At 32.3% G+C, this 22,002-nt stretch overlaps 1 protein-coding gene across 1 annotated transcript in view; it reads left to right on the forward strand.

Moving 5' to 3' along the window:
* The window catches only part of LOC132732727 (uncharacterized), a 101,483-nt gene that overhangs the window by 21,096 nt on the left and 58,385 nt on the right, over positions 1 to 22,002 (forward strand). The window contains exons 3-5 of the mRNA XM_060719208.1: positions 5,399 to 5,701; positions 9,755 to 9,882; positions 16,319 to 16,547. Of these exons, the coding sequence (XP_060575191.1) occupies positions 5,399 to 5,701; positions 9,755 to 9,882; positions 16,319 to 16,547 (660 nt within the window). The remainder of the gene's footprint in view (positions 1 to 5,398; positions 5,702 to 9,754; positions 9,883 to 16,318; positions 16,548 to 22,002) is intronic.

Raw genomic sequence — 22,002 nt, forward strand, 5'->3', positions numbered from 1 at the left:
GTAGCAATGTGCCCTTTTTGCAATACCAGCAAGTCAAGGGAGAAAAATGATTGGTGCTTTCATTTTGCTCTTTGAATTTCTTTGACTGCTTTTTATAGGCAGACGAACCATAACTGGGCTTGGGCTTACTAATTGGATTCTGATTTCCAATTCCTTTTGAATTTTCATGTTTGGTTGTAAATTGACCAGTGGATTTTGGGACATAGGAATGCTTATGAGTTAAAGGATAGTCATCAGCCAATCGAGCAGCTTCCTCTAAAGTTTCGACTTGTTTCTCATCTTCATGTAAAAGGGCCTTTACATCAGAGTTAATGCAACTCTTGAACACTTCAACAAAAATCAACTGGCGTAAATTATCATAAGGCTTCCAACCTTTCTTGCAAACACCAGCGATCAAACAATTGTTCTTTAATTCTTGCGAACTCAACATGAGTTTGGCCACTCACTTTTTTTTCTGTTCCTAAACTTATGTCTGCATGCCTCAGGAACCAACTCATAGCCTTTCAGAATAACCTCTTTTACAGCATCATAAAAGGCATACTGCTCAATGCTTAATTGAGTGTAAATTACACGGGCTTTCCCTGTTAAGACACACTGTTACAATAAAGTCCAGTGCTCTTTTGGCAATTTTAAATTGTCTGCAACTTTTTCAAAATGTAAGAAAAAATTATCAACATCATTCTCATCGAAAGAAGTTACAAGTTAAATAAATTTAGCTACATCAAAAGGTTTGTTGGCTTTAATATGTGCTTGATTTGCATATTTATTAGCCCCGATTTTTTTATTTGTAAATAAAATTGACTTTCGCAATCTTTTTTCTTGTCTATTGCATTATTTTTCCTGTCTTTCGCTATCCTTTTTCCTCTCTTTCCCGTTCTTTTTCCTCAAGCTCAAGCTCTTTTTCTCTTAATAATCTTTCTTGTTCTTTTACAAAATCTTTCTTGGTCTTTGAATGAACATGAACAAATATATAAACATCAAATAAAACAAATTTATTAAAAATGATAGTGCAAGAGAGGATATCGAACCTACGTCATCGAAATTATCAGTCCTGCGCTCTACCTACTTAGCTATTCAGGAAATACATACTAGAGATATTTATAATAAAGCCTATATACATAACACATCCCCTCGTAAAGATAAAGCTTTATGAAATAAATCTTAAAGCAAATAACATAGAATATCATACACGGGATAAAGCATCAGGAATAATGTTATCTTTTCCCTCAAGCTCTTTTTTCTCTTAATAATCTTTCTTGTTCTTTTAAAAAATCGTTCTTGTCTTTTTTCTAATAATCTTTCATGTTCTTTTTCTTTTAATAATCTTTCTTGTTTATCATATTCTAATTACAACCTCAATTTACATTCCCGTTCTGTTAATTTGATTTCTTGCTCAACTTGAATTTTTCAAGTGTAATTGTAACTCAAACTCTGTTTTTTCTTGATTTTCTTAAACAATTTCTTCTTCTGCCAAACATTCAATCAACCTATTTGAAACTTCTTGTTTTCTCATATAGACTTAATTTCTTCAACATTAAAATGTTTTGCAGGACTGAGCAAATCAGACCTCTTAGCCAAAAGACATTTATCCTTGGAAGGTTCTTTAACAAGCTGTTCTAAATCAAAAGACATTTTGATTTGTTGCTGTGTTTTGCAAAGAAGAATTTTATTTTTATTTGACAGCTAAACGCCACCTATACCCAACTTTTAATAGGTAATGAACTACAAAATTTATGGCTTTAAACAAAATTCTATCCCGGACGAGCCCTCAATTCTGTTACGATCTAACAGACACGTTAACCCAGCAACATATTTTACAATGTTTTAATTTTAAAAAAAAACAGTTATTTACAAAAATACAAAAAAGAAAGTAGAGTTTAACTCACAATTATCCACGATTCAAATTTAACAATGTCTTAAAGTTTACCTCACAGTTCGAAATTCAATGGTCCACAACTCAAATTTAATCAATTCCACAGCAAAATATCAAAATCTGTCAAAAATACTTCTCACACAGATTTACGGAATCCAAACTTAAATATTACTATGTAAGCAGTACAATAGCACACAACTTGTATATCAACATCACACAATATCACAAATTAACACACACACATCGAAGTACAAACATTCACTATATACGTACTATCAATGAAAAATCTAGAATACCAAACTACTTAGAGAAAGAATATTCCAGAATGAACATGAAAAGAACTTTCTTAAAAGAAGATGAATGAAAATGAAAAATATATAAACATCAAATAAACACATTTATTAAAAAGTGGCATGAGTAGGTATCGAACCTACGACATCGAGATAATCAGTCCTGCGCTGTACCTACTGAGCTAATCAGGAAATAGATACTTAACACATTTAAAATTAAGCCTATATACATAATAGTATAAATAGTAGGTAATTAAAATATTTCCAAAACATATATAAGAATGTTTAATTTTTGCCGATTGTTAAATGATGCTCACATCTCTATTTATGTTTCATTTGATGTAGGTTTAGACCAATAACGTGTGTGCAAAATTTCAGATCAGTAAAAAAGTTCGTTTGTTTCTTCTTTTTTTTTAGCTCACCAGAACCGAAGGTTCAGGGTGAGCTATTAGTATCAAAGGGGGATGCTCCGGCGTCTGTCATCAGTAGTCATGCGTCAACAATCGTCTTCTTTGAATCAGTCGGGCAGATTTACTGTTGTTCTGTAGCATCCTTCTGACAGTCACACTTAAATTGCTCATGTCATTTCAATTTGCCCCTTTCAGGGGTCAACAGAGCTAAAAATAGAAAAACCTTTAAACATCTTCTACTACAGATCTAATTGATGGGTTGTCACCAAACATTTTGCCGTAGCATTCTTGGGAAGTCTTTAATGAAGTTTGCTCATATTAATTTGATTGGCCCCTTTTAGGGGTCTCTAGGGCTAAAAATAAAATTTTTTTTTAGACATCTTCTACAAAGCTAATGGATGGATGGTCACCAAACTTTGTCTGCAGCATTCTTGGGTAGTGTTTTATCAAGTTTGCTCATATTAATTTGATTGGCCTCTTTTAGGGGTCTCTGGAGCTTAAAATAGAAAAAAAATTTAGACATCTTCTTTAACAGAACTAATTGATGTATGATCACCAAACTTTGTCTGTAGCATTATTGGGTAGTCTTTTTTCACGTTTGCCCATTTAATTTGATTAGCCCCTTTTACGGGCCGCTTAAGCTAAACATAGAAATACCTTTAAATGTCTTCTTCTACAGAACTTATTGATGGATGATCACCAAACTTTGTCTGTAGCATTCTTATATAGTATTTTATGAAGTTTGCTCATATGTATTTGATTGGCCCCTTTAAGGGGTCTCTAGGGCTAAAAATACAAAAAACTTTAGACATCTTCTTCTACTAAGCTAATAGATGGATGGTCACCAAACTTTTTCTGCAGCATTCGTGGGTAGTGTTTTATCAAGTTTGCTCATATTAATTTGATTGGCCCCTTTTAGGGCTCTCTAGAGCTTAAAATAGAAAAAAAAACTTTTAGACATCTATTTTAACAGAACTAATTGATGTATGATCACCAAACTTTGTAGCATTTTGGGGTAGTCTTTTATCAAGTTTGCTCATATTAATTTGATTGGCCCTTTTACGGGCCGCTTAAGTTAAAAAAAGATTGACCTTTAAAAGTCTGCTTTTACAGAACTTATTAATGGATGATCACCAAACTTTGTCTGTAGCATTCTTAGGTAGGCTTATATCCATTGTGCTTATATTAATTTGATTGGCACCTTTTAAGGGCGCTTAAGCTTAAAATATAAAGAAAACTTTGAACATCATTTCCAACATAAATAATTGATGGATGGTCACTAAACTTTGTCTGTAGCATTCTTGGGTAGTCGTTTATCGGGTTTGCTGATATTGATTTGATTAGCCCTAAAGCTAAATATAGAAATACCTTTAAACGTTTCCTTCTACATAACTAATATATAGATAAATACCAAATTTTGTCTGTAGCATTCTTAGGTACTCTTTTATTAAGTTTGCTCATATCAATTTGATTGGCCCCTTTTAGGGACACTAAAGCTAAAAGTAGAAAAAACATTTGAACATCATATCCTGAAATAATTAAAGATGATCACATTTGTTTGTAGCATTCTTATGTAGTCTTTCATCACGTTTACTTATACTATATTGATTGGCGCCTTTAAGGGGCTGCTTAAGCTAAAGATAAAAATACCTTTAAACTCCTTCTACAGAATTTATAGATGGATAATCACCACATGTTGTTTGTAGCATTCTAAGGTAGTCTTTTATCAAGTTTGCTCATATTTTTTTGATTGTCCCCTTTTAGGGGCCGCTCAAGCTAAAAATAGAAAATCTTTGAACATCATCTCCTACTAACATAATTGATGATGACCACAAGACTTTGTCTGTAGCAGTCTTAGGTAGTCTTTTATCAAGTTTGCTCATATTAATTTGATTGGGCCCGTTTAAGCAAAAGCTTAAATGCCCCAGGTCATGACATTTCTTCAAATTATTGTTAAAAGATATTCTATGTTCAAATTTAATATTAGAAAATATTGACAATGGATAATTCCCAACACAGAAAAGCAGTTGTTTCTGGTGAGCGACTCAGTGCCATCATGGCCCTCTTGTTTTAAAAGGGAGTATACTTATTGTAAAAATGACTCACAATTGAAAATCATTCCATCGCTTTTGACTTAAATATGGCTAAAATAGCACAAATATACAATTTTCAATTTGTGTTCCAGTCTATTTCTTATTCATTTGTTGTGTATCTTTCTGTGTTAAGTACCTCAACTGATCTGTTTAAGAAATTCTAATTTTCTGTTTTAGGGTTTTAAAACTGCTATTTTAGCAGCCTCATTTTCCTTCTACAAATGTACTTATGTTTGTCCTGTATATACATAATTGAATGAAAACAATGATTTGACTTGACTTAACTTTGACTTTATAGACAGACAAAAAGTTCCATGGTCATTTTTGTTTACGTTATACTTTCATATTTCGAAGATTTAAGTACTTTTTGCGAAAAAAAAACATGTATTTGGTAAAACAAAATTGAAAACTTAGTAATGAAGTATCATTGTTAATGGATATTGAACTCATATGGGACACACATATTTAATTGTTTTTTAAAACATCAATTCTTTAAAAAATGTTAGGGTTTGTACTGACATTTTTATCAAGCTGCTTACAATTGTGAAATATTTATAGAAACAAATTATTTGCCAGCTTAATTTGTTAAAATTAAAAATGACATTAGATTGTTGGTAACACAATCAGTAAAGACTATGAAAATGTAAATTTATTATGCTATTACACATATGAGCATCTGTTTAAATGTTGTCAGACATTTTAAAGATGTTTTAACAATGTTTATATTTATAGCATCATCAGATGATTTTGAATTAGCTTGTGACTCTGCAAATCCTTCAGCTAAGACTAACGTAACGTGCGTTTGCCGACGGACAGTTGGAAATGGTATTCAATGGGTTTTAAATGGAACTCAGATATCAGAGTGTGTGTTTAATGATACGTGTTTGCCTACGCCTGATGGTTATACATTTTTAATAAACGTGTTTGCTTACAAGATGACAAAAATCGATTACGATTACAATGACTGTACTCAAATTAATTGCAGAGACCTTAGTAATACAAGCGCTCAGCTAATGGTAGTCCCGTCTGCTATCAGTAAGTAATGTATTTATTTATTCATCTTTGTATCTTTTGTTTGTTTGTTTGTTATTTTGTTTGTTAACATTTTCCCTGATATAGATGTGTTTTGACGGCTTTTTGCCATCTCCCCTTTTTTTTGAGGCCCCAAACAGTGAAAAATGTCCTATTTAGGCCCCAAACCCTGTTTTTCGTTCGAGAAATGTTGATAAAAAAGTGACCACTTTTTCGGCGCGGCCCCCCATTAAAATGTTGCACCAGTGGGTTACCAAAAGGAGGATCTGCCTCCTTCTGTTAAGGCGGTTTGAAGGGGGCATAAGTTCCCCTCATCGCCAAGAAAATATTGGACATGTGACAGGCTAAAACTGGCATCAGGTCGATCTTAGGGTATTTAGTAATCTCAATTCATTGATAATTTGCAGCACTTTGAAATCAGTTTTGATGGAAAAAATACAATGCAAAATAGTGATTTTTGGCAATTTTGAGACGTCCCCCTTGCCATGGTAACAGGAAATTTACGATTGAGCATGCTGTTACATGGGCTATGGTGTAGTCAACATTTATGCCAAGTTTCATCAGTTTTGAAGCATATTTTATAGTTTCATAGCAGGTTGAACTTGTTACAGGAGACTTTTCAATGACAACGACCATTTTTCGCAATATGTTCATGGGGTAAAAGGTTAATATAATATAAGCATACGATGTCAATGTTAGTTATAATTTTGTTACTATTTATAACTATTTATTTGCTTTTTTTATTTTGTGATAGTTGTTGTGAAAATTTAAGATTTCCTTTGAATAGTTTTGCAGCGTTACCTAGCTTATTAAAATGTATAAAACTATATTTCTGCTTAAACATATTAATGTTTTAGTTTTCAAAAAATATTTTCAAAATTCGTGTATAAAATAAATATGATAGTAAAGTATCTGAGAACGAGTAGCGCATCCAAAATATCGTTGCTAAACGGATAAATCCCTACTTTTAGCAGCAAAATAATGTTTTGTTCCGGAAAGTTTGTATGTGTGCGTACATACGCCTACTAAACAGTGACTCTTTCACATTTTGGTGATCTGTTTAAATGAGAGCCCTCGACACTCCCGTCGTTGAGCCATTGACCAAAACAAAGCAATAAACAGGTAAACACAGTTTGAAAAAATATTCTATTTTTAAAAAATATGCTTGTTTTTCAAAAATCGAAGAATGCTATGCCACGAAGAACATGTTCATTATCAGTTTGCATGTAATTTCGATACGAAGTACCACAAAATAACGTTGCTAGAACTTTTACCAAATATTAACTTGTGTGTTTTCTGTTACGTTGAAACACATTTTTAGTGACTTCTATACCGTTAAGTAAATGTCTAACCAATTTATCGTGCATGAAACATGATCCCAACCTACCATTTGGCTCAACACAAAAATAATTTTAAAGAGCTTGGTTAAAAATAAAATATTTACATTTATTCAAATGTGATCGAGTAATCGATACGGTGTTGGCGCCATCGGCAATGTGAAAGAGCTGTCACAAATGTGATTGAGTCAATACAAACATATAATTAGTTTCGATATTGTAGAATTATTCCGATCTATATCCATTGACTAACTAAAGAATTTTTATAAGCTTTTATGTACGTATGACTTCTAGGCTTAATGAGTGTCCATCCGCTCTTTTCAGGCACTGACCACGGACATGTTCCCATTCATGTCATTACAAACCAAAATGTGCTTGAACAAGATATTTTTGTGTATTGAACGTTATCTGCGGACTTGCGAACTAAACCATTTGTACAGCATTGACAAAAACATAGTTTGTTATTGTTAAAAGCAGTTCAAAACTTACAAATTCGAATAAATTAGGAGAAAAACCGACCAGAACAGTCACATGTCAAATTTCAAAATATCTACATGATCAGTTTATATCTTCAATAACTTTCTCAAACCAGAATCTAGGATGCTGAAACCTTTAACCGAGTGTGGCATATATATTGCATTATGGAATAGACATACTAATGAACTTCAAAACAACAAAGAAACCCACTTGCCTCGCAAAAATTCGTTCACCCGTTTCAAAAAATCACGCCGTGTTCGCCATATTGTCAAGTTTGCAACCAATTCGCTCGCTTGAACCAAGTGTGCAACCACTTCACTTCCTGCCCCTTGATTTATATAAATTGGAATGTCATTACGTTTACAATTCATATGTAAATATGCTAAAGGTGTAATTTAATATACGATGTTTTATAACCATAGTAAAATCTTCAAATATTAATCATATCATTGATTGTGTGTTTCTTTTTCCTTATTATTGATGTTGACATAATGTGTTATGTTGCGTAGGCACTGTGTCTAGTAAAAATGTCTTTGTTAAGTTATAAACCAACACATTTTAGAACAGACAATGTCCTTTCGGTCTTAATACTTTTATTGAGTTTTGTTACGTATAATTGCCACAATATTGCTTTCCGACGGTTAACATTCTTTTTGTGTTTGAAAAAGCAGAGCAAGGTATTAAGATGACGAAATATACAACTCTTATAAGAAATAAAAAGAATATAACATATCTTTATACGCCAATAACATAAGTAATTTGATGCTGTTTATTTTTATTGTTTTATTTTTTTTTTGTTCGAGGTACGAAATGATGATATTATCAAGGTTATCAAATATATCAAATGTAAAATGTGCATTGGATATAATTATTTCAATTATAATCAATGTAAGCTTTTCATTTCCTTGTCGGTTACTATTACTTTTTTAGGTATCATTTGTGTGATTATCGTGTCTGTGCTCTGCTTTGCGACCTGTCCTGTTTTTGTTTGGGGTCCTCCAGGGCTCCTTGCGCTGGTTCTTATTGCTGAGTCGTTTGGGATTTGCCTTCATTGAACGCCGCCCTTCCTTGTTGATCTTATTTATTATATTTAATCAACTCATACAATTTTGTCTATTTATGAATATTATTCGCCATATTCCACAATATCGACACTAGTTATATACTTGTTTCACAGACACTAGGTGCATGGAACTCAAAACGCCTTTAAAATCCAAATAAAATGTATATTTGTCAATCCCAGCACATGTATTGATCATATATATTCCAAAAAAAATAATAAAAGCCGTTTTGAAAAACAAATCATATTTTATTGTCCATTATAATTATTAAGATGTTGAAATATTATATTAAGTTATATATATATATATATATATATATATATATATATATATATATATATATATATATATATATATATATATAATATATATATATATATATATATATATATATATATATATATATAATATGATCAGTACATGTGCTCCACGTCCCAAGTGTCAGTGGCTTGTATTGGCTCCATCACATTTGCGAGAGCTCTTTCACGTTGACGATGGCGCCAGCACCATGTCGATAGCTGGATCACATTTAAATCAATAAAAATATTTCATTTATAACCAAGCTCTTTGAAATGTTTTAGTGTTGAGCCAAAGGTGAGGTAGGTACAATGCCACATCTAATATTATGTAGGTCACATTTACTTTATGGTAGAGGAATCACTCAAGATATGTCTCTTCGCGAAAGAAAAACACACGAGTTGATAATTGGTAAACGTTCTGAGAAAAATATTGTTCGTTGCAAAGCATCCTTCAATTTTTTGAAAACAAGCATGTTCTTTTAAATTGGATATTTTTAGAAACTGTGTTTACCTTTTTCAGCTTTGTTTTGGTCGATGGCTCTACAACGGAAGTGCGAGGGCTTTCATTTAAACAGATCACCAAAATGTGAAAGAGCCACTGTTTATTTGGCGTGGTACAATATTTATGCATGTTAAACAACAAATACCTTATCTGGTGGTGAATTTGGGATAGTTACAGTTTTTCTGTTGTTATTGTTCAAAAGTATCCCTTTAAAATCTTTCATGATGTAAACAAGTTACATCAAAGTAATTACATAATTACAAATATTAAGACAACATTTATAGCATATAATACATTATTTGAATTTGATCGCTACTTGCAGACTCGTATCAGATTTTTAAATCGTTTAATTAACTTAAAAATATTGTCATAAATTTCAGACTTTGATTCATCAAATCCTACATCGATTGCAGAGCCAGCTTTTAGTCATAATAACGGTATGTTTTCGATAACAACTGGCTGTATTTCCGGATATATGCACGTGACATGCGAGTGGTATACTTTTAATGTAAGTTATCATTTTTTTGTCAGATATGAAGACATTAAAGAGTGTTTAGAAATAACTAAATTCTCTTTTAAAGCAAAATTTAAAAAGTGATATTAAATCATATTTATTCCTAGATAACATTTACCGGTGTAATGTTCCAAAATCTTACAAACGCTAAAGAGATGACATGAATGTTCTCCTTAAAATATTTTGAAATGTGTTTTATCTCTAGGCGGGCATAGTTTTTTGAGGTCATTCATCCAGCGTGCATGGTAGTGAATCATATCATTTAATTTTTCTTAAACAATGAAATAAATGTCACGAAATCTTTATAATCTTGAAGTTTTGCAAAAGGTAAAGTAGTGTGCTGTTTAGAAAATATCAGCACTTTTAAGCTTAAAAAACTCATTTTATTTACTTTTTAATCGCCGTGCCTTTTTCTATTGCCAAATGTTTTTAAGTTCATACATCAAAAAAAAGTTTAATACTTTACGTCAAATAACCGTTGATTTTTAGTTTTTAAGTTCAAATAGTTTCTGCGCATTCAGTTTTCATTATGTAAAGGCATCTATGATCATGTGTCAGAACAGACTTGCAAGGGTTTACTAAAATAATAAAACGTTGGACCTGCTTTTTATATAACCGTTAGATTTTAACATAGTTATGATGATTTTCTTTCTGTTTTGTTTCAAATCTACCTTTAGCCATATAATATCCTGCTAAATGGTAACGATTTGCTTAAAGTGCCGGCTCCAGCCAGCCTTGCTTGTTTTCTGTAAATTTGGTTTGAGACTGAAGTCTTTCGTGCCCGAAACACCAAATCTTTAACTAAAGGATGAAAGGCCTTAATGGAAACCATAAGAATCAGCTTTTCTATTTTTTCCTTTTCGGTAGGAAAAAACTTTTAGCTCACCTGAGCACTAAGTGCTTTTCTGGTGGATGACGAAATATACCAACCCTAAGAAAATGTCTAATGTATTGTTCAAAAATATATTCAAAACCTAGTGCTTACATACTTCGCATGAAACATTGTACCAGGATTAGCCCTTCCATGCTGGGGCCATGATTTTTTTCTTTTTACATACGAAAAATTATATCCTGCAAAACTATAAGGGCTAGTGCTATTTGGCATAAAACACTGTCCCTTAGGACTTCTCTATACAGTTTCAGTTGTAAAATGAAAATTTTGTAAACCTAAATTTTGACCCAGCCATCTACTTTTGAAAATTGAGCTACAACTTTAAATTGGTTCTATTTGACAGTTTCAAATGCAGAATCGACATATTTATTAAAGGGATACTCGGGCAAATTAAGGACAAAAATATTAAAATGATCTTATGAACTCAAATCATGCAAAATTGACATTTTTCAAAGTCATAGCATGAAATTCTGTATAAATTCTATATATTTTTGATTTAATGCTAAAATATATCTATATATGTTGAATAGAATTTAGAAGCCGACAGAATCACCGAGTAGTTTTCAAACCAGTCATGTGACTTGAACAAACCCTGGGAGCTACAATAACATATAGTGTGGATATTGTATGCTTAAAACAAGTCTAAAGTCATTCATTTGACATGTTCTTTACAATTTTCAGAGTTCACTGTAGCAACTGCTGTGAAATCTTAACGCTCTAACAGGACCAAAGTGGGCCATGTTAGGAAACCGCCATTTTATTCTTTATAAAGAGAAAAGTTTTGTTCCTGTGACTGTCTAGTGTATTTATTTTGACGACATTTACAGAATGATGAATGAAAAATTTAAAACAAATGAAATTTGTTGCCTTTGTCTCCCTTTAACTGTTTTGTACTGATGGCCGAAACAAATGAACATTTCAGAGGGTTAATGCATATTTTTCGTGCATTAAAATCTGAAGAAACCAGGGGATACATTAATTGCCCGAGTCTTAAGGACTAGGGATTGGATAAGTCCGAGGTAAAATGTAAATAACCCTACAGTTTGACGCTTTGTTAAATTTTTAGTCAGATGCGATTACAAAGACACAACGTTACAAACCACGTTATAGGGCAACGCAAAATATTAGTTATATAAGTTAGTTACAGAGGAATAAAACAGTTCACAGACAAAAGTGTATTTGGAATTTGTCATTTTGAAAGTGTCAATAAAGGCTACTTTTTTAATTTAATCATTCAAAAGAAGGAAGCAGTTTATAAAAATGCATTATGGTTTTTATCCCCCATCAATCAAATCGGGAGGGGGATATTGATTTTGCGCTATCTGTCCGTCCATCCGTCAGTCCGAATTTTGTTTCCGGGCTTTTACAGCAAACACTGGCTGTAATTCAACGAAACTTAATGGGAACCATCAGTTCTAAGAGGAGATGCGCATATCGTCGCCTTGGTCCGTTGTAGCGAGAGATTAGTCAGATCCGTCGAAAAAAATGTAAGATCTCACGAATCTCACAGATCTTATTTTTTCTATAAATACAATATTTCTTTTCATTGAGTGGTATGAAAAACTAATATTTCATGAATGGCGATAGCCACGAGTGAAACAAGATAATTTTCATACCACAAGATGAAAATAAATTCTGTATAAATAGAAGTTACTTGAAGTTTCTGTTTATTATATGCATTTCTATTTTTTGACATCGCCATATGAAAGACTTAAATTTGGCTAAATATAGCAGAAAGTGGCAAGACACCAGTAAAAAATATTTCATTTCGAAACTCAATTCGAAATACATCATTTATAAGTATATAATAAAGAAACACAACATCTCCACTAAGACCTGGAAATACCATATTCCCAGTTTGGAAAGGGGTTTCATTGTGACCTTGCTCATCTTCTCTTCGCAAGGGTCTTTTATATACATTCTGCCGGGTACTTATATACCAATCAAATACCAAATATTTAAAAAATACCCAGCTTCTATCATATCTATCGAAACACAAATCAGCAAAACAACAGTACAGATATTTATTTTATCAATAACTATTTTTTATCAATTCTTAGTAAGTAATTTTACTGACTATCTTTATTGTGGGGTGATATAGTCAGTTTATAATGAAACTGACACTGGATAAGTCGTATTGCAACTTTCAACCTGAACTGGAGTAGAGACCGAAGATACCCTTAGATATCATTTCTGGTTGCACTAGAGTAGAACCGTCGATGAGCTAGTTAAATGCATTTGTAGCATTAAAAGTATTAAAATGTCCCTGGTGGGATATGCACCCTTTGGGATAATTGATTTTTTAAGACTGACCACTGACTGAAGATAATAGACTGATCCGGTGGGCTTTTCCATTTGAAATGAAAATCTGGTATTGTAACTTATACTGAATTCTTGCATCACATATTTTGTATTTGTTAAGTTCCTCTTCAAAATCTGTTTGCATACTGCACATTGTGTATCACCAGTAGAAACAGATATCCCAACAGATCTGCACCACTTCCTTTTTTCAGGTTGATGTTTCTTGTACATCATGTATTTTGCGAAAAATCCAGAAATGGCTTTTCTTTTACAAAAAACTGCTGTATAAAATCATCTTTAAAAAATTGCTTGTTTTGTCATATTTAATGTATTCACTAAAAGTCAAGTCTCAACATTCAAAAAATGTACATAAATATAAGTCTTACAATTCTCAACGGTAAAAAAAAACTTGCGATTCTTCAATAATTTGTCATTTTCGAAAATTATTCTGCATCAAGATGATCCAATATTTATAAATGAGGAATTGGAAATATGTGACAAGTATGTAAACAAGTGGTAATTATTCAATAAATTGTCATTTTTGAAAAAATATATCTGCATTAAGTTCAATATTCATCAGTCAGGACTTGTCAATATTTGACAAGCCCATATCTAACAGAAAAAAGAGGGCCAAGATGGCTCTAGATCGCTCACCTGACCAATCAAACTCATCAGGGCAATTACTTAGGCAAAGTTTGATGACTATTGAGTCAAAAATATGACCACTAGAGTATAAGCAAGGTTTTTCCATACTTGGGCAGTGTGACCTAGTTATGTGACCCATATTTGAACTCGACCTAGATATCATCAAAACAAACTTTCACACAAATTTCCGGGATATTTAAATGATAACAGTAGCCACTAGGATGTTAACAAGATTTTTCAATTTTTAACTCCTGTGACCTAGTTTTTTTATCCGAGATGACCCCTGTTCAAACTCATCCGAGCAATTACCTAGACAAGCATTCTGACAAAGTTTGATGATGTTTGATGCAAAAATGTGACCACTAGAGTGTAAACGAAGAATTGTGGACGGACGACAGACGACGGACGACTGACATTCAACGATCCTGATAGCTCACCCTGAGCAAGCTCAGGTGAGGTAAAAAATGTGTGAGGCAAACTGCCTATTTATCTAAGATGAGCATTTTTGATAGTCTTACATTCTCACGGCTAGATTTCATTGGTTTCGAGGGTCATATTCAAAGAATGCATATAAAAAATCTCCATAATATTTGTCAATAGCAGACAAACCTTTGAACACAGAGTTGTGGTCTTTGATTAGTTGTAAAGTATGCGTATAGAGTAATAATAGTTTCCGCGATATTTCTCTGCAGTTGCTGGCTGGAATTCAACGAATCTTTATTGGAACTATCAATACCAAGAGGAGATGCGCATATCTTCAACTAGTTTCTATCAGACCCTTAAAGACAGATTTATGGCCCTTGATTAATAATGCAGTATGCATAAAGAGCAATAATCCGTTCTGGGCTATTTCTCTGCAACAACTGGCTAGGATTTAACGAAACTTTATGGACACCATCTATACCAAGAGGAGATGCGCATATCGTCGCCTTGTTACGGTAAAACCCTTCAAAACGGTGTTATGGCCCTTGGATAGTCATGCAGTATGCATTTTGAGAAATTTTCGTTTCCGGCCTATTTCTCTGCAACTACTGGCTGAAATTCAAATAACCTTATGGGAACCATCAATGCCGAGAGGAGAAACGCATATCATTGCCTTGTTCCGGTCAGACCCTTTATGAGAGAGTTATGGCCGTTGATTAGTAATGCAGTATGAATATAGAGCAATAATCGTTTCCATGGGTATTTCCTTGCAAATACTGGCTGGAATTCAAGGAAACTTTAAGAACCCCATCAATACCAACAGAAACTACGTATAGCATCGCCTTGTTCCAGTCCGACACTTCAAAATAGAATTATTGCACTTGATTACTTATGCAGTATGCCTATAGAGCAATAATTTGTTCCGGGCAAATTTTAGTAACAACTGCCTGAATTCAACGAAACTTTATGGGAACCATTAATACCAAGACGAGATACGTATATCAACGCTTTGTCCCGATCAGACCCTTCAAAACAGAGTTATGGCCCTTGATAAGTTATGCAGTATGCATATAGAGCAATAATCTTTCCGGCTATTTCTCTGCAACTCCAGGCTGAAATAAAGGAAACTTTATTGAAACCATCAATATCAAGGGAAGATGCGCATATTGCCCCTTTATTCCGGTAAGACTCTTCAAGACAGTGTAATGGCCCTGTATACTAATGCAGTATGCATATACAGAAATAATAAACTCAGCGCTAATGCTGTGCAACTACTTGTTTGAATTAAATCAAATTCATGGGAGCCATTAATACCTGTAGGAGTTGGGCATATCGCCACTATGTTCCGATCAGACCCTTTAATACTGTGTTATGGCCTATGAATACTTGTGCAGTATGCATAAAGAGTATGTTGCTATTTCTTTGCATCTGCTTGATTGACTTATGGGAACAATCAATATGAGAAGAGAATGTGAACGCCAAAATAAATATATAAATAAGCCATATGTCTCCAGTTGTTGTGTAAGTAATAGGCAGTACTAGACGGGGAATATAACTTCAACGAATTGGCTTGTTTTTATTTATTTACTTATTTATTTATTCAAGTTGAATACTTTAATCAATTTAAGTTTTAATGCATTAATATTATAATGACATTAATAACATTCAGTAAACGGGCTTTTACATATGCATATTAAATGAATGTACCTAATTATGAAATCATAAAAAATAGAAGCCTGTGTATAGAATCATATAATGATTCAAAATGTACTAGAGTCTAAACAAACGCAGCATAAACTTTCCATTCATAGAAAACATATAAAACATAATACCGGCATAGCAAATCAATGATCTTTTTTGTATCTTAAAACAATAAATTATTAATTCTTTCAAATCAATAACAATCAGAACTGCTTATGCTAATATTTATATTTATTCGCCTTAAGCATGGTCAGTATATAAGTCGCATTTAAAGAGAGAACGCAAGTTAGCAAATAAAAGCCAATTGTCAAAATATCATAGTTTTATGCACTAGAAAATACTTTACACCATTAACGATCTGGTTTGAAAAATAAAGACTTTTCTAAAACAAAAAAGCTTTTACATTTAGAACGTTTTTACAAATTCTAGAATGCGTTATTATTTTGCAATATTTTTTTCATATTTAAGAATGGAGCACCAGAAGAATACACACAAGGTCAATCTGCTTTCGTTATGATCAACAAATCTTCATGTTCAAATTGCAACGAAGACGACAATGCAAAAATGACATGTGGGTTTTATCACATAGAGGCATCTGGAAATGAAACAAAAAATGTTTACTTCAGAGTTGTAGTGACTCATATACCGACCAATTTGAAATTGGAAGTAAACTCAACTAACGTTTATACAATAAAAGGTAAGTAACTATATGCTCCTTAATATAGCATGCTTATTTTTCATGGCTATAAGTTATAGTATAAATGGGGGTGCTAATCATAAGTCATTGTTCTATCCCCCTTATTTCAAATTTACGTTATTAACAATACCAATAATAAATTAAAGTGCCATTATGTCTACCCAATTGTACAGATAAAAATGTAAATGACTTGACATTTTGACATAGCTGTGTTCAATTAACATGTTATTATAAAAAGCAATGATCCAAGTGAGTAACGTAAATTTCTACAAATATCGTTCAGATATATCGGTAATTACGCCCCTTCAAAGAACTGGGGGTATATTGCTTTCCATTTGTCTGTCGGTCGGTCCGTCCGTCCGTCGATCAAATGGTTTCCAATCAATAACTAAAGAACACTTAGGCATATGAACTTAAAACTTGGCATAATGATTCGTCTTGGACAGTACATGACCTTAATTGATTTTGGAGTCAAAAGTCAAGGTCATATTGAAACTGTATGTAAAATAGGTTTCAGATCAATATTTTGACAACCCATGGGTCTTTGGCCCTCAAACTGCAAAGGTGCATTGGTATTGGCCAGTAGATTAACCTTATTGATTTTGGGGTCAAGGGTTAAAGGTCAAGGTCACATTGGAATTGTAGATTAAAAAAGTTTCCAATCAAGAACTTGACAACCCATGGGCTGATGACTCTTAAACCTCTGAGAAACATTGGTCTTGGCCAGTAGATAAACCTTATTGATTTAGGCTCAAGGGGTCATATGGCAAGGTCATATTGGCCTTTGACCGCAAAATGCATAGGCTAGTAGATGAGTCCTATTGATTTTGGGGTCAGGAGGTCAAAGGGTAAGTTCACAATGACTTATCAATAACTCAACAACCGATGGGCGCTTGATCTTAAAGGTCCACAAATGCATTGTTTTTGGTCAGAAGGTGACCTGAATGGATTTGTCGGGTCAAGAGGTCAGAGATCAAGATCACACTGACCTCCTATATGATCAATTGCTCAACAACGCATTGGCCCTTTACCTTTCAAACTTCACAGGTGCATTGGTCTTGGCCAGTAGATAACCCCTATTATTTTAATGGTCAAAGTCACCTTGACCTTTTCCGTAAAAAAACGGTTTCTGACTTATAACTCAACGACTCAAGTTGCCTTGGTTGATATTTTTATTTAACTAAATTAAATTAAAAATTAAAAAAAAATATTTTGGTATACATATTTCAACGGCTAATGTAATATAAAAAATGGCAGTCATTAAGGAGGCCTACATAATTCATAAAATTTATGAATATATCATTTGGGAAGATTTGTGATAACTTTATATAATATAGATCTTTTTTGTATTATAGCATTAAAAATTCTTATTATCAATCATAGGTCCGTCACCATAATAATGGCAAATCTTTTGAAAAAAAATCTTTTTTTATAGATAAATTTTATTGTACTTTAAAAATATATGTGAATTCAACTTGTGGTAAACCTCTGTAACAAGTGTTAAAAATCATTTAAAAAACGATACACGAATTCCATTTATATTTTACGGAAGCGTTCTATTGACAATTCATTATGTTCATTAAAATATATGTAACCTAATTTCGAGTTTATAACTCCTACGTAGGAGATGCAAAATTCTCATTTGGAGTTTAAAACTCTTACAGAGGACTTTGAAGCTCCTAGGACCTTTCAACTCTTACGTAGGGGATAAAAAAAGTCTAATTATGAGTTTTAAACTCCTACGTTTGACTTTTAAACCCCTACTTAGGAGAAAAAAAAAACCTAATAATGTGTTCAAAAACTCGTACGGCTGACTTTTAAACCCCGAAGTACGACTTTGAAAACTCCTACGTAGAAGATACTAAAAGCAGTATTCGGAGTTTAAAACTCCTAGGTAGGACTGTCTAAGTCCTACGTAGGAGAATAAATAGTCTTTTTTGGAGATTAAATCTCCTACGTAGGGCTTAATAACTCCTACATAGGACTGTATCTTTCCTACATAGGCGATAAGATAATCATACTATTAATCTGCTACAAAGGAGACTACGTAAGAATTAAAAATACCTACGTAGGAATTACAAAGTCTTACGTAGGAGTTTTAAAGTCCTAATTTTGATTTTTGTTTCTCCTACATAGGAGTTCTTAAGTCCTACGTAGGAATTAAAAGGTCCTTCGTAGGAGTTTTAACTCCTAATCAGGCTTTTGTTTCTCCTCCGTAGGAGATATAAACTCCTAATTAGGATATACATTTTTATTTTGTAACATTTTGAAATTGTACTTGGACGCTTCCGTAATATTAAGAGAAGAACAGCAAACACAACGTATAAATATCAAAAGAAATTAATTCGATCACAGAATATTTTAATGTAAAGCTAAACAAATATAGACAAAAATAGGAAGCAACACTATATTATTTTAATAAGACAACACATCTTAAATCGTAAAATATAGAAACAATTTCATCAAAGTTTGTAATAAACAATGAAATTTCAAAGGAAATAACGTGATCAAGTATCATCTGTTTTGTACAAACGACAGTTAAATCATGATGAAATACCGAAATTATTATTGTCCATTCTCGGAAAAAAATGTATTTTTTATGTCTATGTATTATACACTCATAAGTGTTGTATGTTAAAGCTATACTCTCACACAAAACTGGTCTACAAATCATCAGCATATTTGTATACAGTTATGCATAGAAATTAAATTTGCAGTTTTCACGACATTATTAAGACATAACGGTTGTTAGCTTTCACTGACCACAGATATGACAACCATTCTATCATATGATAATATCAATTTTCGACTGTTGCGATTCTGGCGCAGGAAAAAAGGCACACGTGAAGAAGGTGACGTCAGGCTTACAACTGCTTCGCGAACGCTTCGAAAAGAAACTAATTTAAAAGTTAGTTGTCACTTTCACCAATTTTAGAGAAAAATGACAATTGAATAAGAAATATGCAATTAAGAACAATACGCAACAGTTAACTTTGATGTAAATTAATTAATTTGCGGAAAGATAAAACCAAATTGATACGGTAGATCTATATCAGCCGAAATTTGTTGGTGTTATAGGATACACGCATTTTATAACACGGATAAAATCCAGTATCTTACTGGTTAGCATGCAATAAATTTCACAATGGGTCATCTACCTTTACAGTCACCATTTACCCGAAGTATATGTTTTGTTTATATTTGTTGTTTTTAATCTCAAATACCAGCGCAATATTAATATTGTCTATATTATCATAGGATCTTGTGACGATGTGACTAACCGTGCGTTCAATGCTTGCAATACTAGCTTTTGTGATAAGACAATTTCATTATGCAAGCTTAAGGTTTATCCATCCTAATTTATTACCTCCGATTTTAAATGTATTTAAATAGGATAGAACTACTGTTAGACACATTGAAACTTAGGGTTGAGTATCAACGACCAGAAGGTCGACTTTTTTCTTTTAAGACAATTTATGTATCCCTTATATCCCTTTTGGGAAGAAAAATGTTTAATTTTAATTACCTTATTAATATAGGAATGAGATAACAAATATGGTACCTGATATTTTCAAAGATTAATAAAATCAAAACTAGACGGTTAAAGCATTTTATATTTTAAAAAATCAATCAATATAAGTCGCATGATTAATTGCAGAAAAACACCATTCATTGTGAGTACTCAATTAAATGCATGTACATAAAATATTCACATATATCAACTTAATAACTATGGGCTAATTTTGACTTTCTTGTTTTGTTGCAAATGTTTTCATCTCTCTGTATACATACAATGGACTGTACAAGAGTCTGATTGAGAAGAATATCGAGACAAAACAGCAAAGTTGCAAAGTTTTCTGCAATACAGACGTATCTAGACTTTTGTTAGCCACAACAGTTCAAAGTGTCATATAATAGTGTTTCTTTACTTTTTAAATTAAAATAGAAAATAAAACAAAATTAATCGCTTTTTACAATTGTTTAAGAAATCATTTATAATAAAAATAGATATTGGACAAAAATCCCGTGGTCCAATCTTCAACCGTCTGCGCCCTACAACCACCAATTTAAAATCAATCTCATGACATTTTGTCTAGATGGCGACCGAGTGCTAAAGTTTTAGGTTAATATTCATGCTCAAATACAGGGATTATCATTGATGTTGTTCGATTAATAATGTAGTAAGCTATATGCGACGAATTGTTATTAACAAAATGACAACAACAATATTATGCTCATATGGCCGTTTCTTAATTTGTGTAATAAAGAATGTCTAAGTAATTTAATATCATTATGGATATTGTGCATATTAAACAGAATAAAATGACCCGGAACAAAATGTTCAGCATTTTTTTTTAATGGCGATGGAATCATGCATGCCCCCACATACATTCTATAAGTGTCTTTCATTCTAGTATGTGTTCTGTTATCATTGTACTTACAATATAGTTTTCTACAGATAGCAAACATATAGCTGTATGTTTATTAATTTAATTGGGGCATTTTTAATTTCTGCTCAAAGCATTATAAGAAAACAATAAAAGCGTATCAGCAATGTCTTTATACAAATGAGAATCAATGTATCTAAGTTCTGGCATATTTATTGGTAAGCTTTCCTTTCGGCATTGACTAAAGCGTAACCGTCCGGTAAAAGTATAAAACGACAATTACGTAGTACTGACCTTATGAAATTTTTGTGTTGCCACGCTTCCCCTTAATATTCATTTTTTACAATCAGACAAGACGGGCTTTCTCAAGGTTTTTAGCGCACATATGTGATGTTAAGTCATTTAATCATTGCGTAAAGCTCGCTTTTAATTATTATACTATTCGTTGTAAAATGTACTCTTTGCCATCAGTTACTTTTATACTAAAGTTTAGCACTAGAGAACTTATTATCATCTCATTAAAATATTTATTTTTTTGTTATCCAAAGATAGCAATGATGTTATAAGATAAGTTGGATTTTTTTTATTTGGGTGAACAATATGTTTATGTAATGGAAAATTTCATTTTAATTGTACACACATTCTTGATGATTGGAAATGAAGAATTTTTTTATATAAACAGCGAGTAATTAAAATTAAATATTGATTAAGTTAAAAAAGCCATACTTTTCAATGTGATTGATTTCTCACAGGGAAAATTCTCAATCATTTTGCATTTCTTCTTTTTTTACATACAATATGATATTTACATGAAGACCGATATCAATTGTTGTATATCAAACTGCTAGACATTAATATTGCACCAACATTGAAAGCGGGTTCTAAGTAGAAAACAATTTTGTTAGTTATCATTATTTGTGACTTTCAGAAAGTGTTTGCGCAACCCAGTGTATCATTTTATAAATAAATAATCATTTACATTTATTTTATAATGCACACTAAAAATAATTTAAATGACAAGCATTCATAAGTTATGTCGAAGTGGTTTGTAATAAATTTTCTTTTCA

This window comes from Ruditapes philippinarum, unplaced genomic scaffold (assembly GCF_026571515.1).
Source record: "Ruditapes philippinarum isolate M1 unplaced genomic scaffold, ASM2657151v2 ctg589_1_1_1_1, whole genome shotgun sequence".
NCBI classification, from domain to species: Eukaryota; Metazoa; Mollusca; class Bivalvia; order Venerida; family Veneridae; genus Ruditapes; species Ruditapes philippinarum.